Genomic DNA, 22971 nt, shown 5'->3' with positions numbered 1-22971 from the left:
AACAGAAATTTGAATAATTTTTACCGTATTGTTTACTAAATATTTAATTATAAAGTAATAGTATGAAAGCACGTATAACCTTATAATTTTCTTGTTATTTAACATATTTGTATTGAAATTAAAAAAACTTTCGCAATAGTAAAATAAATATTAAAGAATATTTTAGTGAAAACTTACATAAATTTGCCGTCGCGTTCAAGAAAAATTTAGATTTTTCGACGAAAGAATCCATGAAATCGATCAGGAAACAGTGACACGTAGGCCGGTATTCATAGTCAGATCTTATATTCAACACCGTCTTAAGATCATCTTTAGACACTCCGTGGCTAATGAAATGTTCCATACGGCATCTTTAGATAAATTCAAGACGGTCTTGAATACAAGATCCGACTATGAATACCGGCCATAAGTGAAAATATGGCAACGTCATATATAAAACAAACTATTTCCAATGCTTATTAAGAAAGAATATAATTAGTTAAATACTAAAGTGTTAATTTATACACTAATTACTCAAATAAATTTTAATTTATTATTTATTAAATAAAATAACGATTGCATCTTGCGCTCATATTTGCTTCTTATACGTTGGCATTTGCATCAAATGAGTCTTAGAACTTTTACTTTGCTATTTTTTTTAAATATTTGACAATTTTTTAAATAACAAATGATTACATATTATGTCATTTACGAATATAATTTACTAATATTACTGCGAAATTATTTTTTTGCGCCATTGAATACAATTTTATTAATGACATGTTTATTGATTAGAAAGTAGCGCTCGAACCTCCTTAAATTCCAACATCCCTCTGCGTCTGTAAGTGTGTCGCGTTGCATAGAACGGCGGCAATAGCAACTCCATTGTTCGTCTATCTGTCTGTTCTTAATAAGCGAATGTGGGACATTTGGCGCTCGTTATTGGCCAACGCGGCCCAGCCTGTGCCTACGTGTACGCGACTGTCAGGGAAAACCCATCGAAAGGGAAACGGCATCTCTCTGCCGCGTCGGCGGCGACGGCTCGCCTCCATCTCTCACGTCGTCACGTGTCTCCAGCTTTTCTGACCCGAGACGCCTAGACGCATTGCGTCGGTGCCCTTGCCGGGGAAGCGCCGCAATACCGTCGTCTCGCCGCGTCTACGTTGCGACAGGCTTTTCATCTTGTCTGCCGCCCCCGGCGACTATTCTTTCTAATGGCCTCGATGCAATCCTTCGAGTTCACTTTCGCTGGTCGCTCGTAACAATGTCTCTGTCTTCGTTTTAAAAGATTCATCGTTCAATTATATTATTTATACATACAAGACCATGGCTACATACCACGGGGTCGATCCTTCTAATTAAAATGAAAATGAAGCGAGATAAAACGTTCAACGTTTACGCATTATTACGTAGTTATTACGTATTAATGGTAGTTTTTTTTCTTAATAAATTAGCCTCCTGCCGGTTTGGTCGACTGCAAGTTTGCGACTTATTTTTATTCGTTACTGACAACAATAAGCACCACTACGTTGTTTATTACGTATTGTTTATAATATGCGTCATTTCTTCGCCGTTTTTCGATTTGCGAACGACGCGGCGAACCGTCTTTGCAAGACGTCTGCAGATTGTGCATCTCGCCGTACTGCAGCTGACGGATTGCAGGTCGCATTGCCGTAGTTTCTCTCTCGCGGATATAAAGACGACTGAATTTAAGGAAGTACATTTGACATCAAGCTTCACGAATGTATATTTCGTAGAGAGATCAAGTGTCTGCGAGAAAATAACGGATGTGTAAAAAAATATTTTATAAAACTCTCTCATGAAAGTTCGTTAAATATTCTGTGAATTTTTCTCTTCTATCAAAATTGAGCGAAGCTTATTTGTCGCCAGTGGTAATTAAACAGAGGGAAACATTTTTTCAAAAGTCGACCAGACTGGCAAAAAGCGACTTATTAGCGACTCATTAAATTGTTGATCCGCATTTGGTATCTGATCTAAATTTAGTCAGCAATGCCTACAAATGCCTAGTGGGCATTACTTTATCTTATCTTATCTTTAATATGCCCCAGCAAGGCCTAATGCCCAAAAAGTGCCTAGTTTCCCAGCAATGCCACAAATCTGTACACAAAAGCCCTCAGCGGTTTACCCCTCGCAAATCTCTTTTCGCAACGATTACGTGATCCAACAATGAAGTTTCCGCTAAACAGACGTCACTCCAAGGACAGTAAATTCATGATGAAACCAACAGAAGATGCCTATTATTTTAGCAGAAACTCTGCTATCTCATATTAAGAGTCTGTATCATAATAGGGGACTTTCTTCCAATGTAAATTATTAATTTATTCATGGTCTACTTAACGTAAAGTACCCAATTTTCTGCCATTTCTCGTCTCTCGTACGGATATTCTTTTTTATAAATTTTGTTACGCACGCAAATCACGGGCGTGCGCGAATCACCGTGAAATTGAATCCCCGTACGATACGAACCCGTCGATACTCGACGCGTAGCAATATCTGGCGTTCACGCCTCGATCGTAGACTCCGTTAAGCCGAATAACGTCTTTACGCGCCTGCATGCGTCCGCGGCGTTTTCTCGCGGGCACATTTGCGTAGGTACAAATAATAGTATCGCCGCCGCGGCGCATCTTACGTCAGCCGCACATGGCGCGAGATGCGCGCTCTAGAGATGAGATATTTCGAGTACGCGTAATCGGGACGGCACCGAGCGCGGAGATTTAATCGCGCGCCAACATACACACGGATTTGTCCCGGGCGAGTTTAGAGCTAATTAATAGCGAGCGAGCCTGTCTTCTTAACTTACGACTCCGTTCGCAGAAACGGATAGGTACACCATCTGGCACTGCCATTGTTTCATCCCGCGGTTTGCCGACTTGCAGGACCGCTTGAAATATTTCGGAATAAATCTTTAGTAATGCGACAAAGAATATTCTCTTGAGAATATTCCAAGGCAGGAGGGGGGGGGGGGGATAAAGTCACTCTCGAACGGAGAGGTGCATTATATCACGCTAGAAGTCGATACTCGTCGTAGCGCCTAGAGGCCATCGGCTTCACACGCGAAGTAAAACCGCGAATGCCACTGCCATCGTGGAGTCTATTTGTGTCAAACAATATAAAGTAGAGACGTATGTGCCCGCAGCCTCACTGCGGTTACATAAGCACCGGCGAGGAGGGAAACGTGCAGCAGAAACGCGGGCGCATCGCCGCGGGTAGATCGGCCGCATCGCCTTGCGTTTTAACGAAATTGAACTTGCTACCGGAGAGTGCATCGGATTACACGTTTCGAATTCGATATACATATAGAAAATCGCGTGTCTCAAAAACCGCGCGCGTCCTGTCTCCCGGCCTTAACGCGGGAAAGGCGATGAGCACCGAATTATTAGCCCGTTCCGATCTTCGGCGGCCTTTGAAACGCGATAGCTCTCGTTAATTGGTAGAAATAATTAGTAGAGTTACACTGCAAAACACATCCGTCTAATGTATAAAGGACAATTATATTTCCGTTATATTTTATGACGGATATTCAATATTGAAACGGATTTCTCATATGTCCGTTTGACTTGAGCATGACTAGTGGAATTCTTAACACGACACTTTATTCATTATATAAAATTCTTCATATAAGTGGGACAGGTAATATAAAGGATATTGTAAAGGATTTGGTCATATATTTAAAGCGGGCAAGAGTTACGTGACCATGGCAACTGATTTTCTGTTGTCGCTCAATCTGTTAGAGTATTTCAGTCGCCTCGGTTACACTCGGCGGTTTTCGTCTCGATTACCCAGTTCAATATCAAATTTAATATTTTTGTCGCTAATTTTTGCGGAGCATGGGAATGAATAGACGCGGTAACTATCGCGGTAAATGTACCGCATGTGACTACGATGAATTCATGTTTTGTCTAATAAAATATTGTCTTCCAGGTGATAAATTCCTTTTTACAATATATCAGGGAAAAAATTAAGAAATTGCAAAATTTCCCTTCTATTTATACAGGACCTTATTTTTAGGACAACGTCCTGTATACGCAATTCCGCTTTAATTTCACGCTTACTTAAAGTGGAGAAAAGTCACTTTTTTCCGTTATAATTTCGCGGAATTTAGAATGGACATGTTTTGCAGTGTACTTAAGGGTTAATTAATTTCACAAATTTGCTCAGTACTATTAGTAAAGAATTTAAACAGTTCTTTTTATCATTAATAATTAGAGCCACAAAGTATTTATTGCGATGCCTATAGAGTGAGTTTGGTCTTGATCTGAAATCTTTTGTAAGAATTTGCAGAAATCAAGTCCAGTCGACATTACTCGTCTATATATTTTTTTGTATAAGTGCCATTATATCTATACATCACTGTTGTAAATACTATGGATTTACAATCAATTGTTTAGCTTCGTAATTATTTCATCGACTGCTTTCGCGTGATAAAGAAAGAGAGGATTTTTTTTGGACGACTCTAAATATCCACTTCTCAGTTTTGATAAACCGGTTTCTCGACCAAATAAATTGTGCAATATCACGTCGCGCGTTTCCCTCGGACAAATTCGCTCGAAACGGTGTCATTGACCGTTGAAAATTCGATTTCGTTATAATTACGACGGGGCCAATTCGACGCGCCGCGACAGGAAACGTCGGGGAGCGATATCTCTTCGCGACGTATAAATATATCTTCCCGAATCCCGAAGAAAATGCCGCAAATAATTAAAAAGCTGAGAGCGGGGGTGGGAGCTTAATGGACGTGAATCAACTAGGCAAGTGACGTTTTGACGCGTGCCTCGACAGGATAAATCGCTAATGGAGCCAGAAACCCGAGCCATCCGCGTTAATACAGCGGGGATGCGAGGGATCCTGTAAACGCAGGAATGTACTTTGCGCTTCTTTCGGGATATCGTCTTTCCGACGAACAATTCCACCTCGCGTTTACCGCTCCCCCCCGTCCCCGCGAGAGTGGAGAGGCGATTATTATCAATATTATTCTCAGCACTTGGAAGATGGTTTGCCGCATAATCGCCGCACGAGGAGAGAGAATGACGCCTAAGCGAATGCGCCAGTAACTTAGTTTCAGCGAGCAATGGTAAAACCGATTTTCGAGGCTTATCCCGCCCCGGCGATATACTCCCGAGGAAATTGAATTCCGACCGTATTAGCGGGGCCCATGTAAGACGGAAATGGTAACTGCTGATTGCGCGTAACTTATTCCGAAGGTGCAGTTTTTTTTCCCCTCCTCGTAACAATCTCCCGTGACGCGTATCTCCATTTTTACATATAGGAATAATTGATATTAGTTCTGTACGACTTTTATATTCTACCGTTTAAATTTATTTGTCAAAGCGGTCGTCAAGAGAATTAGAAAATGCCACGAATTGCACAAAACTTAAAACACAAGCTTTTCTAGAAATAGTATCAGCATGTAAAGTTTTTCAGATTTTTCACCGGTTAGTGTTTCTAAGAATTTAACAAAGTTGCAGCAAAGCGGTATTGCAGTGAAAATACGATCATATTGTTCAAATTTTCGAACAAATTTTTGACATGCCGTTCTTTACATATTAAACATAAATTTATTCTCTTTAATTGTTATTTTTTTTATTGATAATTGATATTGCTGCATCGAGTCTCAATTTAAAAAATCGTGTACTTTGTCGAAAATATTTTTAAAAACCAATCGGCGGAAAAATTTAAAAAATTCGTACGTTGAGACCATAAAAGAAACTATAAAAGGTGTTAAACTGTATGCAATTTTTAGCACTTTTGATTTACAGCCTCCTTAAAACTTGATACGTCCGTTTTGCTCAAAATATTAATATTACGAAAAAAAAACGTAGCGTTTTTACGCGCGTTCGTAGCTATGTTCATTTGTTCCGGCTGTCATAATTTTGGCTTTCTACCAAATCTCGTCACTGCGCGAAGAATTATTGGAGTCTCCGTAAGCTTTCTCTTCTCGGATTTTGCCCGTCGAACTGCGGGGAACGTCTAAATGCTCGCGATACATAAAAATGTACAGGTGATAGATTTAACAATTGTATTATTTACGCTCGTGCCATTTTCTGCATGGGGTTAAAGTGAATCAAGAACCGTAATATACAAAATACGTACGTCCCTTTATTATTCATATTTTACTTTATTATTCGCATCTGCATGGAATGCTCGCGTTAAATCACCGCGATATTGAATCTCTGTGGAAGATATTAATACACAATGTTTCCGATGTTGCTTTTAACTTCGAATGACAGGGGAATTGTTTAAATTAGAAATTCCACACGCTATCGCGTTTGTTTAATGAATTATTCAGATACACATCTGTGATTGATGGCCGAACGAGAACTTTGATGTACGATAGCGGAAACGAATTGCGCGTATGCGCGGTATTTCTCTCCGTGAGCCTCAGGATAAATAAAAATTCCGTGATATCACGTTATTTAGGCGATACCGATATTATTGACGATGAAAATAAACGTGCAGCGTATCCAGAGTGCCATTTCGCTCGCGATCGAGACCGCGATCGCGATTATGAGAGGCGCAAAATCGCGTGAACAGACGAGGGAGGGGAAGGGGGGGGGGAATCTACGGATACGCTTTTCGTCCGGAAACTTAGGCCAAGATTTAAACATTAGTTTCGTGACAGTTTAATGTCTGCGCCTTGGCACGGCGCGCGGAACGACTGGCTACTAGATCTTCGGTAGCGATGTTGAAACCAGGCTTATGACACGCTCGGATAAGCCGGTCGTATATTATAACGGTATTTAATACCGTCCGTTGTCCTTTCCTCCCTGTCTTTATTATAATAATAAATCCGAAGGGAGCGTGGCGCGCCACGTGTTCGAGCCACCGTCGTTTCTTAATCACGGTTATAGGATCAATGGAGCGGGTAGAAACTAAGGATGACACAAACGACCCGGCGTGAAAGCTCACGATAGCCGTGAGGAATCAATAAGACGCCTAAGAAATTTTAATGCGACAGGATTACGGTACTTTCGTTTATGTTTGTTATCAATAGATAGCAAACCCCGCGCATCATTAAAACTTGGTAACTGGAACACCTGTCGGGCATTCACGCTCTCGGCGTTCCGTCATCGGCGAGTTACGGCCAGCTTTGAGCAGAGATCGACGGGAAAGAGCGCCGTAAAAATAGGAAATAAACCTGACGATACGATCGCGGCGGGAAATAATTATAACATCGGGCACGTGCCAGCCGATGCTGCGAGTGTCGTTAAAGCTTTAATGCATTTAAACACAAACGTTACTGGTACTTGAGCACGAAATTAGTACGAAGTGATAAATAATTTCCTGTACGGGCCGCATTGTGTCCTATATTTTTGCCGCTCGTTTCGCAGGCGTTCGTGAATTGCTCGATTTACGTAATTGTCGCGATCGCGTTTCTCTCGACGCGATCGCGAACGGATACATCGTGTCGCGGTGAAACCGCAGTGACAGTTCCCTGTGCCTACGTAACGAACACCGAAAAAATTCTATTCCCATCTTAAGAATATTTCACTTACTTTTATAATATTTTACTCTGACATAAGCGCTAAAAGGATTGTCGTAATTTAAGAGAGGAATCTTCTAAACAGGATACTCTTATCGGACAGTCTTATTAGATATTCTTAATATGTAAGAATATAAAAATAATATATCATATATTATTTAACATTTAGGATCATTAATCATAACAAAAATAGTTGCACAAATAAACATTTGCTATTTATTACAACTACGGATAAATACGGCATAGCTAAGTAGATTTCTTCGACAAGTTATAGCTTTAGCTACTTGTTTAATTACTGGTTGAAGCTTGCCCTCCTTATTTTCTGTAATCAGAAACTGATTAGAGATTCTGCCTGGAAGGCTAACACGATTCATGAGCTATTCTATTTTATATTTCAAATACTTGCTCATGAATATGTCCTTCAAATGGCTTAAATTTTTTTCTAACCGCTCGACCACTTCCTCATCCATTATTTGAGTCAGGATGCCACATGGCAATTACCAACAATACCCAAAACGTGATGAAGCAGGGCATTACATTGACACGTACCGAGACGCACTACACGGCGTACATCGCGCATATGGAAAGTTCCAGCGCTAAAGTTGTTGCGAAGAAAGAATACATTTTTAATATTAAGAATATATTCTCAACTTTAGAAGATATTTAAAAAAACGTGGTGTTAAGAAGGAAATGTTCTTCTTCATTGAGTACATCTCTATTAAGAGGATTTGTAAAGTATACATTTCAAGAATACAATTTTTTCGGTGAAGGAAAGCGCGAGCGATAACGTTCCACGTTATTTTCGCGATAGCCGGGCCTCGATCGGACGACAAATCTCTTCGCAGCTTCCCTCAAGAAGTCTCGACGTGTGTACGTCAGCGTATGTCGCTTGATAGCGGCGCGGTCCAACGACTCTGCGGACCGCAGGCTCGCTATCGAGCCCGATTCGCCATTGAGCTTCGAATGCCGGAAAGCTCGGGGCTAATTCGGAGCCGCGCGCGTAGCTCGTACGAGAGCCGAGCGACGGCGCGCCAGAACATCTTTGCGAAAGCGCGACAGACACGCGCGAGGAGCACGACGTCTCGGGGAACACCCGCGGAGACGGCGTGGAAGGTGGACGGAGGAGGATCAGAGCGCGAGGAAGAGGGAACGAAGAGAGGAGTCGCGCAGGCGCCGATCCAACGCGTGGAGAACGCTCGTCGTCCGCGTGGCGCGAGTTAGAACTTGACTTGGTGCTTTTAGTCTCGTCCCGTCCCTTCGTCCATCCTCGTCCTTGTCGGGCGAGAGCAGCCCCTGCGGCGGAGTCTCGTCAGAGAGGAAGTATGCGCCCGGTGCCTGGACCGGTCGGTACGAGAAGGACGCGGAGCCGAGGAGGATTCCGCCCGATCCGCTGACCGAGCCGGCGAACACGTTCGCCAACGATGAAGAGGAACACGCGTCGCCCCCACGTGCCTTCCACGGGTTCGCAGCAGCGCGGCGAAGTGAAAGTTCATTGACGAAGCTTCTAACAAAAGCCTTCAACGAGTATCTTTAACTAGAAGATCGTCTTTCCGGCGAACATCCACCCACGCAGCCGAGGATTGACATTTAAATTAGGAAAAGGAATAACAAGAAACAATCTTCCCTGTGAGGGATACTCTTGATTAGACGATCGTCTTTCCGGTGAACGTCCACCCACGCGATCGCGCAGCCGAAGCTTGATATTTAAATTAAGAGAAAGAATAATAAGAAACGATGCTCCCTCCGGGGAGTTTGTAATCTGAGAAGAAAACCTGGTAACTGTATATTATCGAGTACCGATCGATGTGCCTGATTGCGACATGTCGCAGGAGATTTTATCCCGCAGGGAGATACTCTCGGCCGAGACGAATGACCCTCGCAATTCGAAGAGGAGCACCCGCGCTCTGCGTCGATGGCGCATCCTAGCCAGGGCGCTGACAGGCTCGCCGGAGCCGAACGGCAGCGAGTCCGACGAGGAGGTGTCGGTGAGGCGGTTCACCACCTTCGGTATGCTCAAGTGCGCGCTGCTGGAGAACATGCTGGCGGACGGCGAGTCCAGCTGGTGCGAGTACTCGACCCAGCTGGACGGCCGGCCGTACAACGTGCAGATACGCAGGATAAGCAAGTGCTTCACGGCGAGCGAGCTGATCGGCTTCAACAATACCGGCAACGTGTGCGTGTGGCCGTCCGAGGAGTGTCTGGCCTACTATCTGCTGAGGAATCGCGGCCTCTGCCGGAATCGGAACGTCCTTGAACTCGGCGGCGGTATGAGCTGCCTGGCCGGCGTACTCGCCGCCAAGTACTGCAATCCCAGCACCGTCACCCTCACGGACGGCAACGTGACCAGCGTCGACAATGTGCGCTGCATCGTCGCTCGAAACGACATGACGCATCTGGTGGAGTGCGGGGTCGTTCAGTGGGCCCAGGCCGCCAGAGCCCTTCGGCAGACGGCGTTCAACGGTAACCGCGTTAAGGTGAATGCCCAAATTCGATCTTGAGAGAGCGGTCGATAGTCCGATGTTATTCTTGAAACTATTAAAATAGCGCGCTGAGACCCCGGTGTCGGCAGACGGGCGAGACTGGGTGGAAAGATTAAAAGGATTTTTCGAACGTTGCAGAGCTCGGCGGCTTGGGAATCATATCTTGAATTATCTTAATAGTTTTCGCAGCTTCCGGAGTGTGCTCTAGAAAAATCCATTTAAATTTAGACATCGCGTTATTTCGTCTTTGAAGTTGTACGTCACAAATACACGAGCTCACCCCTTATCTCTTCGACATGAAACGCGTTTCCCTCGCTTTTTAATAGACCACGTTCCACGTGATTTCTATGAACAGAGAACTGCGGGAGCATAATAAAATATGTATAAAAAAAGCATATCCTCTCGAAGTGATATCGAGACGTGACGGGAATGCTTCAACAACGGCACGCGGCTGCAAAGAGGCCGGAAATTAAATATCGAAAACGTTAATGAGAAAAGCATTTTTTTTTTAACTTTCTTATCACCGCGCAGACGTTAACGTTTACGTTAAATAAAAATCCGTTCGTGCCGCGTCGGGAGTCCTAGAAAAATTTAATTATCGTCAACTCGTGCGATAACAAAAAATATCACGCGCTGGAATTTTTTCAATGAAATACACATTTTGTTCTCTCGAGCTCTCAAAGTCCCAGCGGCCACGCCACGGGGGTCTCTTGGATAAATGTATCGCGGCAGTGCGAGAGAAACGCCGAGCGTATGCTATTCGCATGAGTTCCGAGGGTCTGCAGACGACATTGGGAATCGAAGGGTCAGCCTCGTATTTCGCTAATCGCGGCACAGAATTCAACCTGGTCGCCGACCCCGCGGTCGAATAATGCGTCTCGTAAACTCCGGCCGTGGCGTGATCCGCATTTGTAACGAGGACGGCGGCGACGAGCTCGCTAAACCGTAATCGACGACGGATCATCGGATATCGACACGCCCGGTTTCGCGGTTGCACGTCCCGACAGCAATGCGCCGCTTGTCGCCACGATCAATGAGTCATCGCGGTCATCGCGAGCCGATGAATGGAAAAATTGAGGCCTTGCCGGGGGGAGCGTAATGCAGCCCGGGTATCGCGATCCTAGAATAGACGATCGACACGGGGAAAGCGATGATCCGTGATCGCGCGACCGAAAAGTGGTTCGTACTTTCGCGATAACAGAATTGGCACTTTTAAAGCGACTTCTCCGAAATCGGAAAAGTTTAAGAACAAGAAAGATCCCGTGAGTTTGGCAAAACTATTGAGATCGGATCAATTCCTTTTTATAACTTAAGGCATCTATGAAATATACTGTAAAATAGACGCCCTGGAAGAACGCGCGAAACACGTGCTAAGTTATTGGAGTCACGTAACAGAGACGTTATCGTGGCATATTTCGTGATGTCGTACCATCATGTAGCTGTCACTGCTTATCCATGGGACATTTTAGAAGATATATGTGCGAGAAATAGCTACGCTACGTCTGAGTTTCTTTCCGAACAGTTTAACTCAGATTTTAGATGCTGAATTAATATCGGAAATTAATTTTAGCTCGAACTTACCCATAGAAACAAATTTCCAGATCCAATGCTATTACACTTCAATGTATCATAAAATAGGATCGACACAGCGCCAATCATATTCATTATAGAGAAAGGAATATTTTAACCTTAAATGAAAAATTCTAAAATCTGGAATAAAATGGTAGTATGTATCGTCTTTTGTCGAATATCGTGGTGTCAATTTCGTGCGTTGTAAGATGGAGGGACAATTTATTCTAAAGACTAAAAACGTAAGAATATGTAAACTTACATTTATATAAATTACTCTTGTCTCAATATAGTAAGTCAATCTTTTTTTTAATTCGATAGAGGAGAATAAGAATTATTGATTTTATTTTGATATTGTCTTATTTTTACACTAAATGAGGCTGCAAAAAAATATAAATGCGTCAAGAATATTTTTTGTCCCGGTAACAGAAATCCTTTCTGAGGGTGTAAGGCTCTGAAAATTTATCTACTTGTGTTTTAACGCCCTTACTCTTGCTATTATATTCTGATATTATTAATATTTTTATATTTTTATAATACGTATTTTTATAATACGTACAGAGAGAAAATGTTAAAATCCCTAGTGGCTAGAAAATATGTTTGGGGCCTGTGTATTTTCGATACATATCGCAAAAAAAAACAGCCGTATGGGATCGCAAAATTCCCGTGCGTGATCCTCGTGATGCTCGGTTCAGATATATAGACGCACCATTCGGACATTTCCGGCTAAACTTCAGCTCCATTTCCGGTAGCCTCCATAATGTAGCCTCTGTGCTTTTCCGGTAGCTTACAACGTTCCGCGCAATTGACATCTTTTTCGTGGGAAATTTCCGCTTGACCGGGAACGATCGGGTTTGCCCCAGCGAACAAATATCGAAGATCGTTCGGACGATCGACTGAGATTAATTGCAAAAAAAAGACACGATCATCCAACTCCGTTCATCTATTTACGCGAAAACCACCATCGAATTTATCTGAGAGATTCGACGTTGAAAAATCGAACGTCTTCAATGTATCCGCTTTTTTTTAAATAGTTTTTCTTTCTAACACGATACCGAAGATCATTGCTTTCATTTGATATATCCATCCGTGGGATCTAAGTGATATATCAAAAAATATTCGAGCGATAGTTATTCTATTGTCAAGCCGAAACCATAAAAGACATCGCGGATAAGCTTGACCGGGCGTACACATCCAGCAATTTATGATCCGTCTCTTTCAAGTCGTTTCTCACGCGAGAGCCCCACACTCTTCTCAGCAATAAGATATATGCTCCTTTATAATGTTTTTGATATAAAATTTTCCACTTTGAAGACAAATATTACCTGAAAAAAAGTCGTTTGTAAAAGTTGGAAAGTTATTTCATCGGTTAAAACTGTTTTTTTGTCCGACCAAACAAGTTCTTCGGCCGTCCTACATTTGTACCAATTGTTCGGATTCTCCCGATTTTACGAGTTGCCAAACTCTTCGCGCATCTCGCAGATGCACGAAGCGGATCTTATCGTTCTTCAGACTTGACGCGATTTCGGAGCAAATACGCGAATACTCCGAGTCGAGTTTCCCCGAGTACGTCGATCCGATCGCGCGTCTTACAATTAGCCGGCCGGACTCTCTCGATTGTGATTTCTCGATGTAGACCCGGACGGCCGACGGCGACGAAGACGCTCGACTGCCGTCGGGCATCTACGACGTGATCCTGAGCGCCGACTGCCTCTTCTTCGACGACGCTCGTCTGGATCTGGTGGAGACGATCTACGGCTGGCTGACCGACGACGGGGTCGCCCTGGTGATGGCACCCAGGCGCGGCACGACATTCCAGAAGTTCGCCGAGGCGTCGATCAAACGCGGCTTCATAGCGCGCCAGACGGAACGGTACGACGACACGGTGTGGTCGAGGCATCTGGAGCTGCTGGAGAACAGTCCGGAGTACTGTCCGGATTTGCATTATCCGGTGCTGCTGGAGCTCACCAAGCAGAAGAAGACGCCGCCCGGATGATCGGGCTCGATCGACAAGGACGACGAGGACGACCGGCCGGACGAGAGTTTCAGCGAGGAATGATAACACGTTTCTTTCACTTCTTAACGTGTACGCTTTGGTCGCGCGCGCAATAGAATTATTACGAGGGGAACGAAATGTATCGCTTCATGAGTGAAAGATGCGCGTACGCTGTAATGGGATATAAAGATGCATAAAAGCTGCCTTTATGTCGTCCAGCAATGTCAAGGTCGATTTTTTTTTTTATTAGTGCGTCTTGATGAAACGTTTAGCGGTCGCATCCACTCGCGGATCGATCTTGCGCTCGTACGCATCGTTCCACATCGTCGCTGCTATCGGAAAAGTTCCATAAGGAAGGTATTATGTGCCATGTGCGAGAATCGCTCGTCGAGCTCTCCTGGACATGCCTGACCTTCCCTCCTTTCCTCCCCCCATTAATTAACCCATGGGTGTTTGCGGTAGATACCCGACATGTTATGAATGAACGCGTATCTCAGGGTACAAGTGTTAATTATATTCTTTTAACGTCATATATTTATGACAAACTTGATTGCGTGTGATCAATCTGCGCGGATGTATATTTATTTCTGAGCGCGCCCCGGTAGCGCGACGTATTCTGCAGCAAATAGAGTACACGGGACGGTGCAGCGAGCCATAATCCACCGCTTTGAATTAGTTTAAAATATCGTAGAGCCCGCAGAGATATTATTCTCATTCGCAGCAGGTGAGACTTCTGGCACCATTCTGCGCGCGGCGTATACCGGGAAGCAGGAAGCGAGCCTCCAAACGGCGAGCGGAAAAGTTGCGAATTATTGAATTCTATGATAGGGAGGAATGTCGAACTTAAAGCTACCTTGGAAATATTTACGTCACGATCGGACGGCAGATATTATTATACAATTGCAAAAGATAGGATCTCAATTAGCGAAAGTTTTCCGAGGATCAATCGACCGCCGGTCTAGTTCGTCGGGTCGACGTTAATCGTTGAAGGAACGTGTTTGTAAATTACAAATGATTTCGTCCGACGTTGAAACGTGACCCCTGACAAAAGAGAACTTTTCTTAGGCGTACCTGATTTTATATTCAACCGGGTAAGAGAAAGGCGATCGAGTTTCGGGCCTCGCGCATTAAACTGTCGTTTATAATACGGCAGCGCGATACTGGCAATTTTATCAGTCATCAATTAAACGTCGACTACTAAGTAGGTAGCTCGAGCAACCTCTCGAGTTGCTCGTTCTTCGCAGCCGGCGGGACCAATTGTATAGACCGAGTAATGTTTAGATACAACCGAACCATGACTCGCAGACTGCGAAGTCACTTCCAGTGAGTTCTATTCATCGCGAAACTGCGTTAAAAGACATCTCCGTATTCTTGAATAAGGAAAAGAGAAAGAGAGAGAATCAGTGTTAACGTTTTATGCCATTTGGGTCCAAGAATGAAGCGAAATCGGGCGGGAGCGAAACATTGTCGATTCAGCGATTTAACGGCTGATCCGAACGTTTGTGGAATATCAATTATTACGATTGTTAACTGTGTAAACAGATGTAGACACAGACGGTTGCAATCGATACAACGTAGTTGCAGGATAAATTTAAGGGGACAATTCTTACGCAAGTCGACTTTGCCTTATTCATGTTACATATGTTGTAGTCATTTATTTATTTATTTATTTAGGCGCGTTTATATCCTCGCGAGGGAATTCTCGTGAATTTTCTAAGTATCTCCGATCGCGTTACGAACCTGTTACCTCAACGGACCAATATTTATAGGCATAGTTAAGTCTAGTCAGAGTTACCAAACGTACTTCCATTATTACGTATCTTCTTGTATAGGCCAAGTGTCCATAAAGTCTCTTTATCCGTTTCAAAGATGGAATTATAATAAATTAGAGGGTTTCAGTTGCGGGAAGTGTCGTTTTAGAGATAATGGAAGCTGGTTTCCCTTTAGAAAAATCGCTACTTTTCTAAAACGCCCGGCTCGGTTTTTGTACCGCAGCCCGAGATTAAAATCGGCGGACACGTTTCGCCGGGGTCGCTAATCCACGTGGCCAGACGGAGAATTTATGGACCCTTCGCGGCCCTAGAGGGCCATTTGTGTACACGCGCATTATGTGCGGGGGAATCTCCATAGTAATAAAGTATATTTTCATCTAAGAAGCGCCGCGTTTTTCTCGCGTCGCCCGTACCCCTCGGACGAAGATAACGCGGGCGTCACGTTGCGCTGGCGTCGCGTGACGACGGAAACGCCGTTGACAAATCCACAACGACGCGGTCGCGCGTCGTCACGTCAGAATAAATAATGACGTTTAGCGTACATCAAACATCCTGCCTATCTTCCCATTCTGTCAGCGCAATAGCTATGTTTGTCCACCTCGATCCCGACCGTACGATCGGCCGTATGTACGCAGGTATCTTTTTCATTACGTACAATTTCCCAGGACTCGGCACAATCTACGGTTTGGCTTTTTAGAATCGAGTTAGGCTTGAGTGTCTCTAAATTTTAAAAGGCACGCGACTTTGCTGCAGCCCTGACCTTACGTTGACAAACGACGTTGCGACCTTACGTAACTTAGGGTAAGGCGGGGCTATTTGAGTCAGTTAGAGAAAACGTCGGGTGGAAAATTTTCAAGACAGAATGCCAAAAGCCCTAAAATCCTCGTCTCCCTCGAAAATTTTTTATCCTACCCCTTATCCTACGTCTCGGAGTTATAAAGCGAAATATAATATAACATAATATTTTAACAAATTAATAAAATTCCTAAGGCTATCGTGCGATAAACATAAATTCGAAGGAAGACTAAAGAGCCGTGACAGGATGTTAGTGTCTAAATAATTCTTATTTGAAATTTATTGCGAAAAATATCACCTCAGCCAGGGTTTGGACCTGGACCTCCCTCTCGCTAGACGGACGTCTCTCCAATTCGACCACCGAGGCATGTAGAGGAAAGTCTGAAAATTTATGTGTGGCATATAATGTTGATTTCTGTGAAATATGGCATATATTTCAGTGAAATAAACATTATATGCCACAAATAAATTGTCGAAGACTTTTTTTCTCAGTGTATTATGAGATAAGCTCCTGACATGAGATAGCAGGGTTTTTGCTAAATTAATAAGCATCGTCTATTGGTTTCATCGTGAAATCTGATTAGTGGACAATTCACTGAATAAGAGTTGTGATTAAATTTTGATGTTGAAAACCTGCTATCTCATATTAGAAGCCTATCTCACAATAGATAACTTTTCTCTAGTAATATTCATCGCAATAAACAGTCTAACGTTGATGCGTTAGTGCCAAATGCCACATATCGTAATAGTATTCGAAACGAGAACTGCACCCAGAAAAAAAGATTTATTTAGGTTAAACAAATGAGATACGTTGAAATCAAGTTTCTTTAAATCTAATACATTTTTATTTACTTCTACTAAAACATTTGCTAGATTTGAAGAAATAGATATGAACTTTCTTAGAAATTTCAGTCTTAATCAAATAAGATTTTGGTTAAGGTGAAGAAAATCATTTCTTTGAAATTAAAAGTCTAGTAAGGACAAAATTCAAAGAAAATTTGTTCGATTAAAAAAAAATTTTTTCCGCGTATGCGCGCCGACTTCTTAAATCGCCAGTTTTAAAACACAATACAATCATGTATCTCCATTAATAATATTTTAACATTACATAGTATAAGTATAATAATATGATATACAAAAATAATCTAGGGGAAATAATAATAAAATAACGTGATACACAGATAAACAAAGTATTTAATAACTGGATTTTCTCAGGAAGCACTAGTCAACATTCATGTATTCCACCGGAGTGAAATACCAACGGTAAAATAAAAGGTAAAATAAAAGAGTTCCGAATTTTATTTTATAATCGGGGCGAAACGTCGGATGGCAGCAAAACAATCAACTGTGATAAAATTCGACATTGACGAAACGAAGTGGAGCTAACGATAGGAGAAATTTGATTAACAATCGTACGATTTAATTTCGCCAATAAATATATCTCGATTTCGCTCGAAGCTTACGTATCCGATTGCTGGAGTCTAAAAATGAAAGCCCCCGACAGATGGTGGCGATTAGCATCTGCGTTCCGTGACGAGTGATATAGTCAAACAAATTACCTAGGAAAGCAAAATCAATTTCGGGAGTATCTCGGAGTACAATACCGTTCGCCCGTTTATTTTATTATCCGGTGATGTGTGTATTTCGGTCCGACTTAACTGCATGTTAAATTTCGTGCAGTGCACGACACGAGGTTGTAAATTCGATCGCTCTAAATTCCGCGAGATCGGAAATTGCGTAAAGATCATCTCTCGTCGATCGTATCTCGTCCGTTGCTTACTTTACATCGGTGTTAACAGTTTTTTAATTTTTTAAATTGTTTTTTGACACAAGTCACAAACAAAGAAGACGCCTTTTAAGCAAAATTGCAGTGCGCACAATTCTCCGCAACTTCGTTATAAATTCGCATCGTTTGATAGTTTAACAGATGTTTCGATAGGTTGTCCCATCTAAATGTTCAAACGGACGTCGATTGATAAGATATTTCAGTATCCATAGTTTCCCGCGACATCAAGATGTTGTCAGTAGGTGGTAATTTTTTATATTGGGCAATTGCTAATCGCGATGTAATAATTCCGAGTCGACGCGTGCTATTTTTACGCCCGTGCCTTTCGCATTGTCGCTTATAGCAGTCGTAATTATCATCACTGTCGTGGTGGAGCTATAAAAAGGAGGACGCGTCGGCGATTCGTTTATATAATTAGACACCTTCCTCGCGGCCTCATTAAAATCAGTGTAACTAAGCGTGTGCGTGCGCCCGGGTTGATCGATCGCGGTAAGTAAATTTCCATTGCATCCCGAAGCGGCCTCCCACAACGCCGGGAATAGATTTTTCGCCTGGCTACGAGATTTTTAGAGTGCACTCGTTGCACAAGTGCGAGGCAACAAAAGAAACAGCTGATCGGGCTCGTATTTTAAGGAGATTCTTAAACCATCGCTTCGCTCTTCATTAAGAAAGCTCCGAGAATGAATTAATCGTGTCGATTATCAGCCGACACCCGCTTACATTTAATCTCACGCTTATCGACAGCCCTTCGATCTGTGATTAAGCGCAGAATGGGCGTTTCAATTATCACGCGTTACTGAATACGAAATTAATTTGACGTAGAAATACCTGGAGTTAAATATCGCACGCGAAAATTCCGCAAAGGAAATTTTACAAATCTGCGGCAAATCAGATTACCGTTTCGGCGTAACGTTATCTTTCTTGGAATAATAATCGCGGTGATAAAACAAATATTAAAACTGGAATAATGGGTTTCTTATATAATCAGATATAATTCGTGTGCTTTGTAAATTAAGTTTATTCAAGGAAAATATTGAGGTTCGCGGAAGCGCGCGGTTTATTACGTTTCACCAAAACAATGGTTCGCTCATTTTCATGCGCGCAGCTCCCGATTTGTTAATTAGTTCAGGCGCCGTTAGAAAATTCGTAGGTAGAATTGTGAGGATTATTAACAGTGCGAAATATGGGCTATCGCGACGAGGGCTCGATAAGGAGGTCAAAACGTCTGCAGGGAAACTGCAACGACTTCGCCACGAGCTCGTTATGAGAGCCGTGTATTTTATTGGACGACTGGGCGTCTTTTCTTCCTTCAGACCCGATGCAAATAATCCGAACTTGAGTTCACGGCCGTCCTCGCGCGTCCGTCCGCATAATTCCCGGCATAAATTCCCCGCTTGGAAACTTTTCCGCCGATGTTTTCGTCCTGGCACTGCAACGTTAAACAACCGCTCGACGCTTCGCCGCCGACAGATTCGACGAGGGAGGTAACGACCGACTCCGTATATGATTTTATGTATTTTACGATGCTGGAGCATGCCGTAATAAATCCGCCTCCGTACATTGTAAATAGACGCTTGCCGAACAAATACTTTTTACGTCTCGTATTTGTTGGAGCAAACTAGCAAGCGACGAGAGCACGACTGAAAGTTATTTTAATTAAACGTTAAACTCTTGATGCAAACGTGACTTGTGCAGTGTCCTAAATGGGACTCACAGCGGACAAGTTCACGGAGTAAAATTTATAAAAGTAACAATACTTGTGCACAATTTCAATAACAATTGTGAAATGTAAGGTGCAAAGGCTTTTCATTACTTCACGCACGCTCAAAAATATTAATAATTGAAATTTTAAGCATTAAAAAAAAAGAGTGATTTCTCCCTCATTTTATAATGGATATTTTATAAACGTAACACACTATGTTACGGCTTCAGCACTCAATGATGGCCTATTTTCAATTTTTTTGTTTTATATACATTTGCAATGTCAGCCGTAATCGGCAGTTTATCATTTTCGATCAATTTCCCAATCATGCACTCCTGCAAAGAAATTTTACTTAAACTGTATCAACTGGGATCTACCCCAGTTAGGAATTAAAGTATACCAATGGTATCTACCCCAGTTAGGAATTGACAAGTTAATCGAGGGGTAAACCGCCGAGGGCATTGTGGTGTACAGATTTGCGGCATTACTGAGCACTACTAGGCCTTTTAGGGCATTAGTTTGGACATTAAGCCTTGCTGGGGCATTATAAAAATAAAGTAAGATAAAACAAGATAAAGTAATGCCCACTGGGCGTAGGCACCGGCGTGCATGATTTTGGCCAGCGGTTTACCCCTCGGGGTTAATTTTCCAGAATTGATACTGAAGTAAACTTGAGATCTGTCAAGAGTACCAAGTGATTTAATTGTGACATTGCACGTTTGACCGAGTCTTAAAGCCATAACGTTCGCACGGTGGGAACTTTTCACTTTCGTTACCGCAGAGCGCTTCTTTTTCGACGCCCGTACGTCTGAAATACATAAAAAAAGAAGACCGGAACGACGATGACTGGTAGAAAATAGTCTTAGTGGTTGGCAGCGAGCGATGCCAATATTTATTAGTAAGACGGACGCTAATGGGTCCAAGTCGTTTTGTTGCGGCGCGAACGAAAACGATCGCGGGCCTCCGCGTTTTCGTGAGTCTCGCGGGAAACGCGGAACCTGACGGGGCGGGAATTAACGTGGCGCGGCACGTGATGTAACGTGCGTGCCACGTGTTAATAATATTTATCGCGCCGTTTAAACGCTCGTGTAACACGTATAAACGCGGCGTCGTGAAATTCTCCAGAAATAACAGCGCGGCCCTTCGACGAGAGCGACCGCCGATTATTTTACGACCGCCTTTGTTTCGTCTCGCGCCTAAGACTAAGGGGCGAACTTTGCAAAAGGAGCCCGAGCGTTAGTTCGAGTTATTAAAAACAAAACTTGAACTACTCCGTTGGAAACTTTAACTTAGATTCTCGATGAAAATTGCAGACTTGGTGATAAATTATTATGGTCTCGAGTTACTGCGAATCAAAATAAACTTTTCTGACAAACATTTTGTGCCGAGACTCGCGGGATAATTTATTTAAAAGGGCATTCACCGCTTCTATACTCCGGATAGAGCTAAGCGATGCCATAAAACTCGTAAAAGACCCGCCGTAGTTGGCCATTCTCGAGTGCCTCGTTCCGTGGTGCGCCATTTCAAGGCGCGTCGTTTCGCGGGGCAACTTACAATTTCGGTGCGAAACTATTTTCCACCGAGTATCTCTTATCGCGCCACCGGGTTATACGTCGTTATTGTAAATTCCGTTGTCGCGCACGTGGGAATTCCCGGGACGTTGCAGGACATCGGATAAACCGCCGAGCTCATCCCCGTCGAGACGGCAATTTATTCGGATACGAAATTACGCTCACTGACAATTTCGCCGGAAAGCGGGGTAACTGAATTTGCATGTAAAAATTATCGTTCCGCGAATCGCAATTTGCGAAAAAAAAAATGAAGCGAAAGCGTGTGATTCGACGCGAATGAATTTCGGTAGATTCACCTATTTCTAAAAAAGAAAGAAGAGGAAGATGGTATCTTTAACAGCGGTTTGCACGCTGAGAAAAATTTCCATCGGATAAACCAGTTGAATAGTGTTTCCGATGGTTAATTTTTCCGATTACGGTTTCCAATTAAATTATGGATACATCCGTTGAAATTTATCCAATGAAATGCAGTTACCGATGAAATTCGATGGAAAAACCGATTATATTTTTAATCGGATATATACAATTTAATTGAATATATCCGTTTGTTATTATGTAATTATCCGACTATATTTAATCGGACATTTTTCTCTCAGTGCAGTAAAGTATGCAGTTTTCAGTAAATAGCGGGTAAGACGTTTCATTAATCCTTTGCGTTCCAGTGGCTGTGGAACCATGAGCTGTCGTGTTCTTTGAACATTCCATCGCTATTTTGAACTTTTTGCGATTGTACGCGGAAAAAATGGACATTCTTCTTTTGAAAATATGTTTAGTTTCAACGTGAAAATCTTGAAATGAGATTACATTGCGTTAAAGGAAGGAAAACTTACTTGAATGAAGCAATTTTATATAATTCCATCAAGAAAAATACATGCTTATTATTTAAGAATAATTTTTTGAACGGAAAGGAAACAATGTTGGATAGAAAATAATATGTTTTCAAATGGAAAATTATGATTTTGTCAAAATAATATGTATTCTTGAAGTGACAATTACAGTACTTAAGACTGTAATATTGTTGAACTGAAAGATTATTAAATGCTTCTAAGAAGATTATAGATTGTTGCATATTTACAAAGCAATGAACGCGCTAATTTGAGCATATAAGAGTCGATCTGACACTTTTTTTTCTCTGTGAGGCACGTAATTGAATCTTTGCGTTATTTTTAGAAATATGGGCAACAGCAATTCTATTACTTTGTTGTATAAGAGACAGTTATTTGTTATATAAGTGCATATATAACGTGAGCGAGGGAAGGCTTAACTCTTTCATGACCGAATTTATTATTTTTGTTTGTAGTATTTGTTAAAAAACAAGTCGCTTCCTGAACCGCAAAGGATTAACAAGGTGTAAATTAATTAAAGTGTCTCATTTGCGTCTATCAAGCGTTTCAGAAGCTTTTCGTAGGTTTCTCCGATATTCCAAGGGTACCGATCGTGCACCGCGTGTGCGATTCCCGTCGGTTTTCGACTCTCGTCCCGCGCTTGCCGTAATCTCCATCACTGATTGATTACCCGTCCGTCATTTCGGATGCTCAACGGGATTCTTCGTTTCCTCGAGGAGAGCGGGGAAATCGCGCGGGGGTGATTCCCGACGAGTGCATGCGTCACTGTGTGCATTGTTACGACCTATAAACCCATATAAACCCATCTATCGACACGGCGCGCGATTTCGCGCGGGGGACGACGTGACGTTAAGTGACGTTGATTGTTATCAATGAATGCGCGACGATGCTCGCCGACGACGCGCGTTATCTTGATATATCGTTCATCATTTCGCCCGCGAATTTTATGTCTACGCGCGCGTGTCGCCGCGCCGC

The 22971-nt window shown here is 42.7% G+C and overlaps 2 protein-coding genes across 2 annotated transcripts in view; both read left to right on the top strand.

Annotated features, from left to right (window-relative positions):
- The window catches only part of LOC105560487 (WW domain-binding protein 4), a 45260-nt gene that overhangs the window by 5339 nt on the left and 16950 nt on the right, over nucleotides 1-22971 (top strand). The window lies entirely within an intron of this gene.
- On the top strand, nucleotides 8573-15681 carry LOC105560486 (calmodulin-lysine N-methyltransferase). Its single transcript, XM_012009648.1, has 2 exons — nucleotides 8573-9954; nucleotides 13166-15681. Exons 1-2 carry the CDS (start codon nucleotides 9301-9303, stop codon nucleotides 13523-13525), a joined length of 1014 nt encoding a protein of 337 aa, XP_011865038.1. The 5' UTR covers nucleotides 8573-9300; the 3' UTR covers nucleotides 13526-15681.

This window comes from Vollenhovia emeryi, unplaced genomic scaffold (assembly GCF_000949405.1).
Source record: "Vollenhovia emeryi isolate VEMERY1.0 unplaced genomic scaffold, V.emery_V1.0 DF939228.1, whole genome shotgun sequence".
NCBI classification, from domain to species: Eukaryota; Metazoa; Arthropoda; class Insecta; order Hymenoptera; family Formicidae; genus Vollenhovia; species Vollenhovia emeryi.
The sequence above is the reverse complement of the archived record's forward strand: the minus strand, read 5'-3'. Positions and strand labels throughout refer to the sequence as shown.

Coding starts and splice junctions, on each gene's coding strand:
- LOC105560486 (XM_012009648.1), top strand. CDS start 9,301: ATGTCGCAGGAGATTTTATCCCGCAGGGAGATACTCTCGGCCGAGACG. Junction 9,955..13,165: donor TCAACGGTAACCGCGTTAAG/GTGAATGCCCAA, acceptor TTCTCGATGTAG/ACCCGGACGGCCGACGGCGA.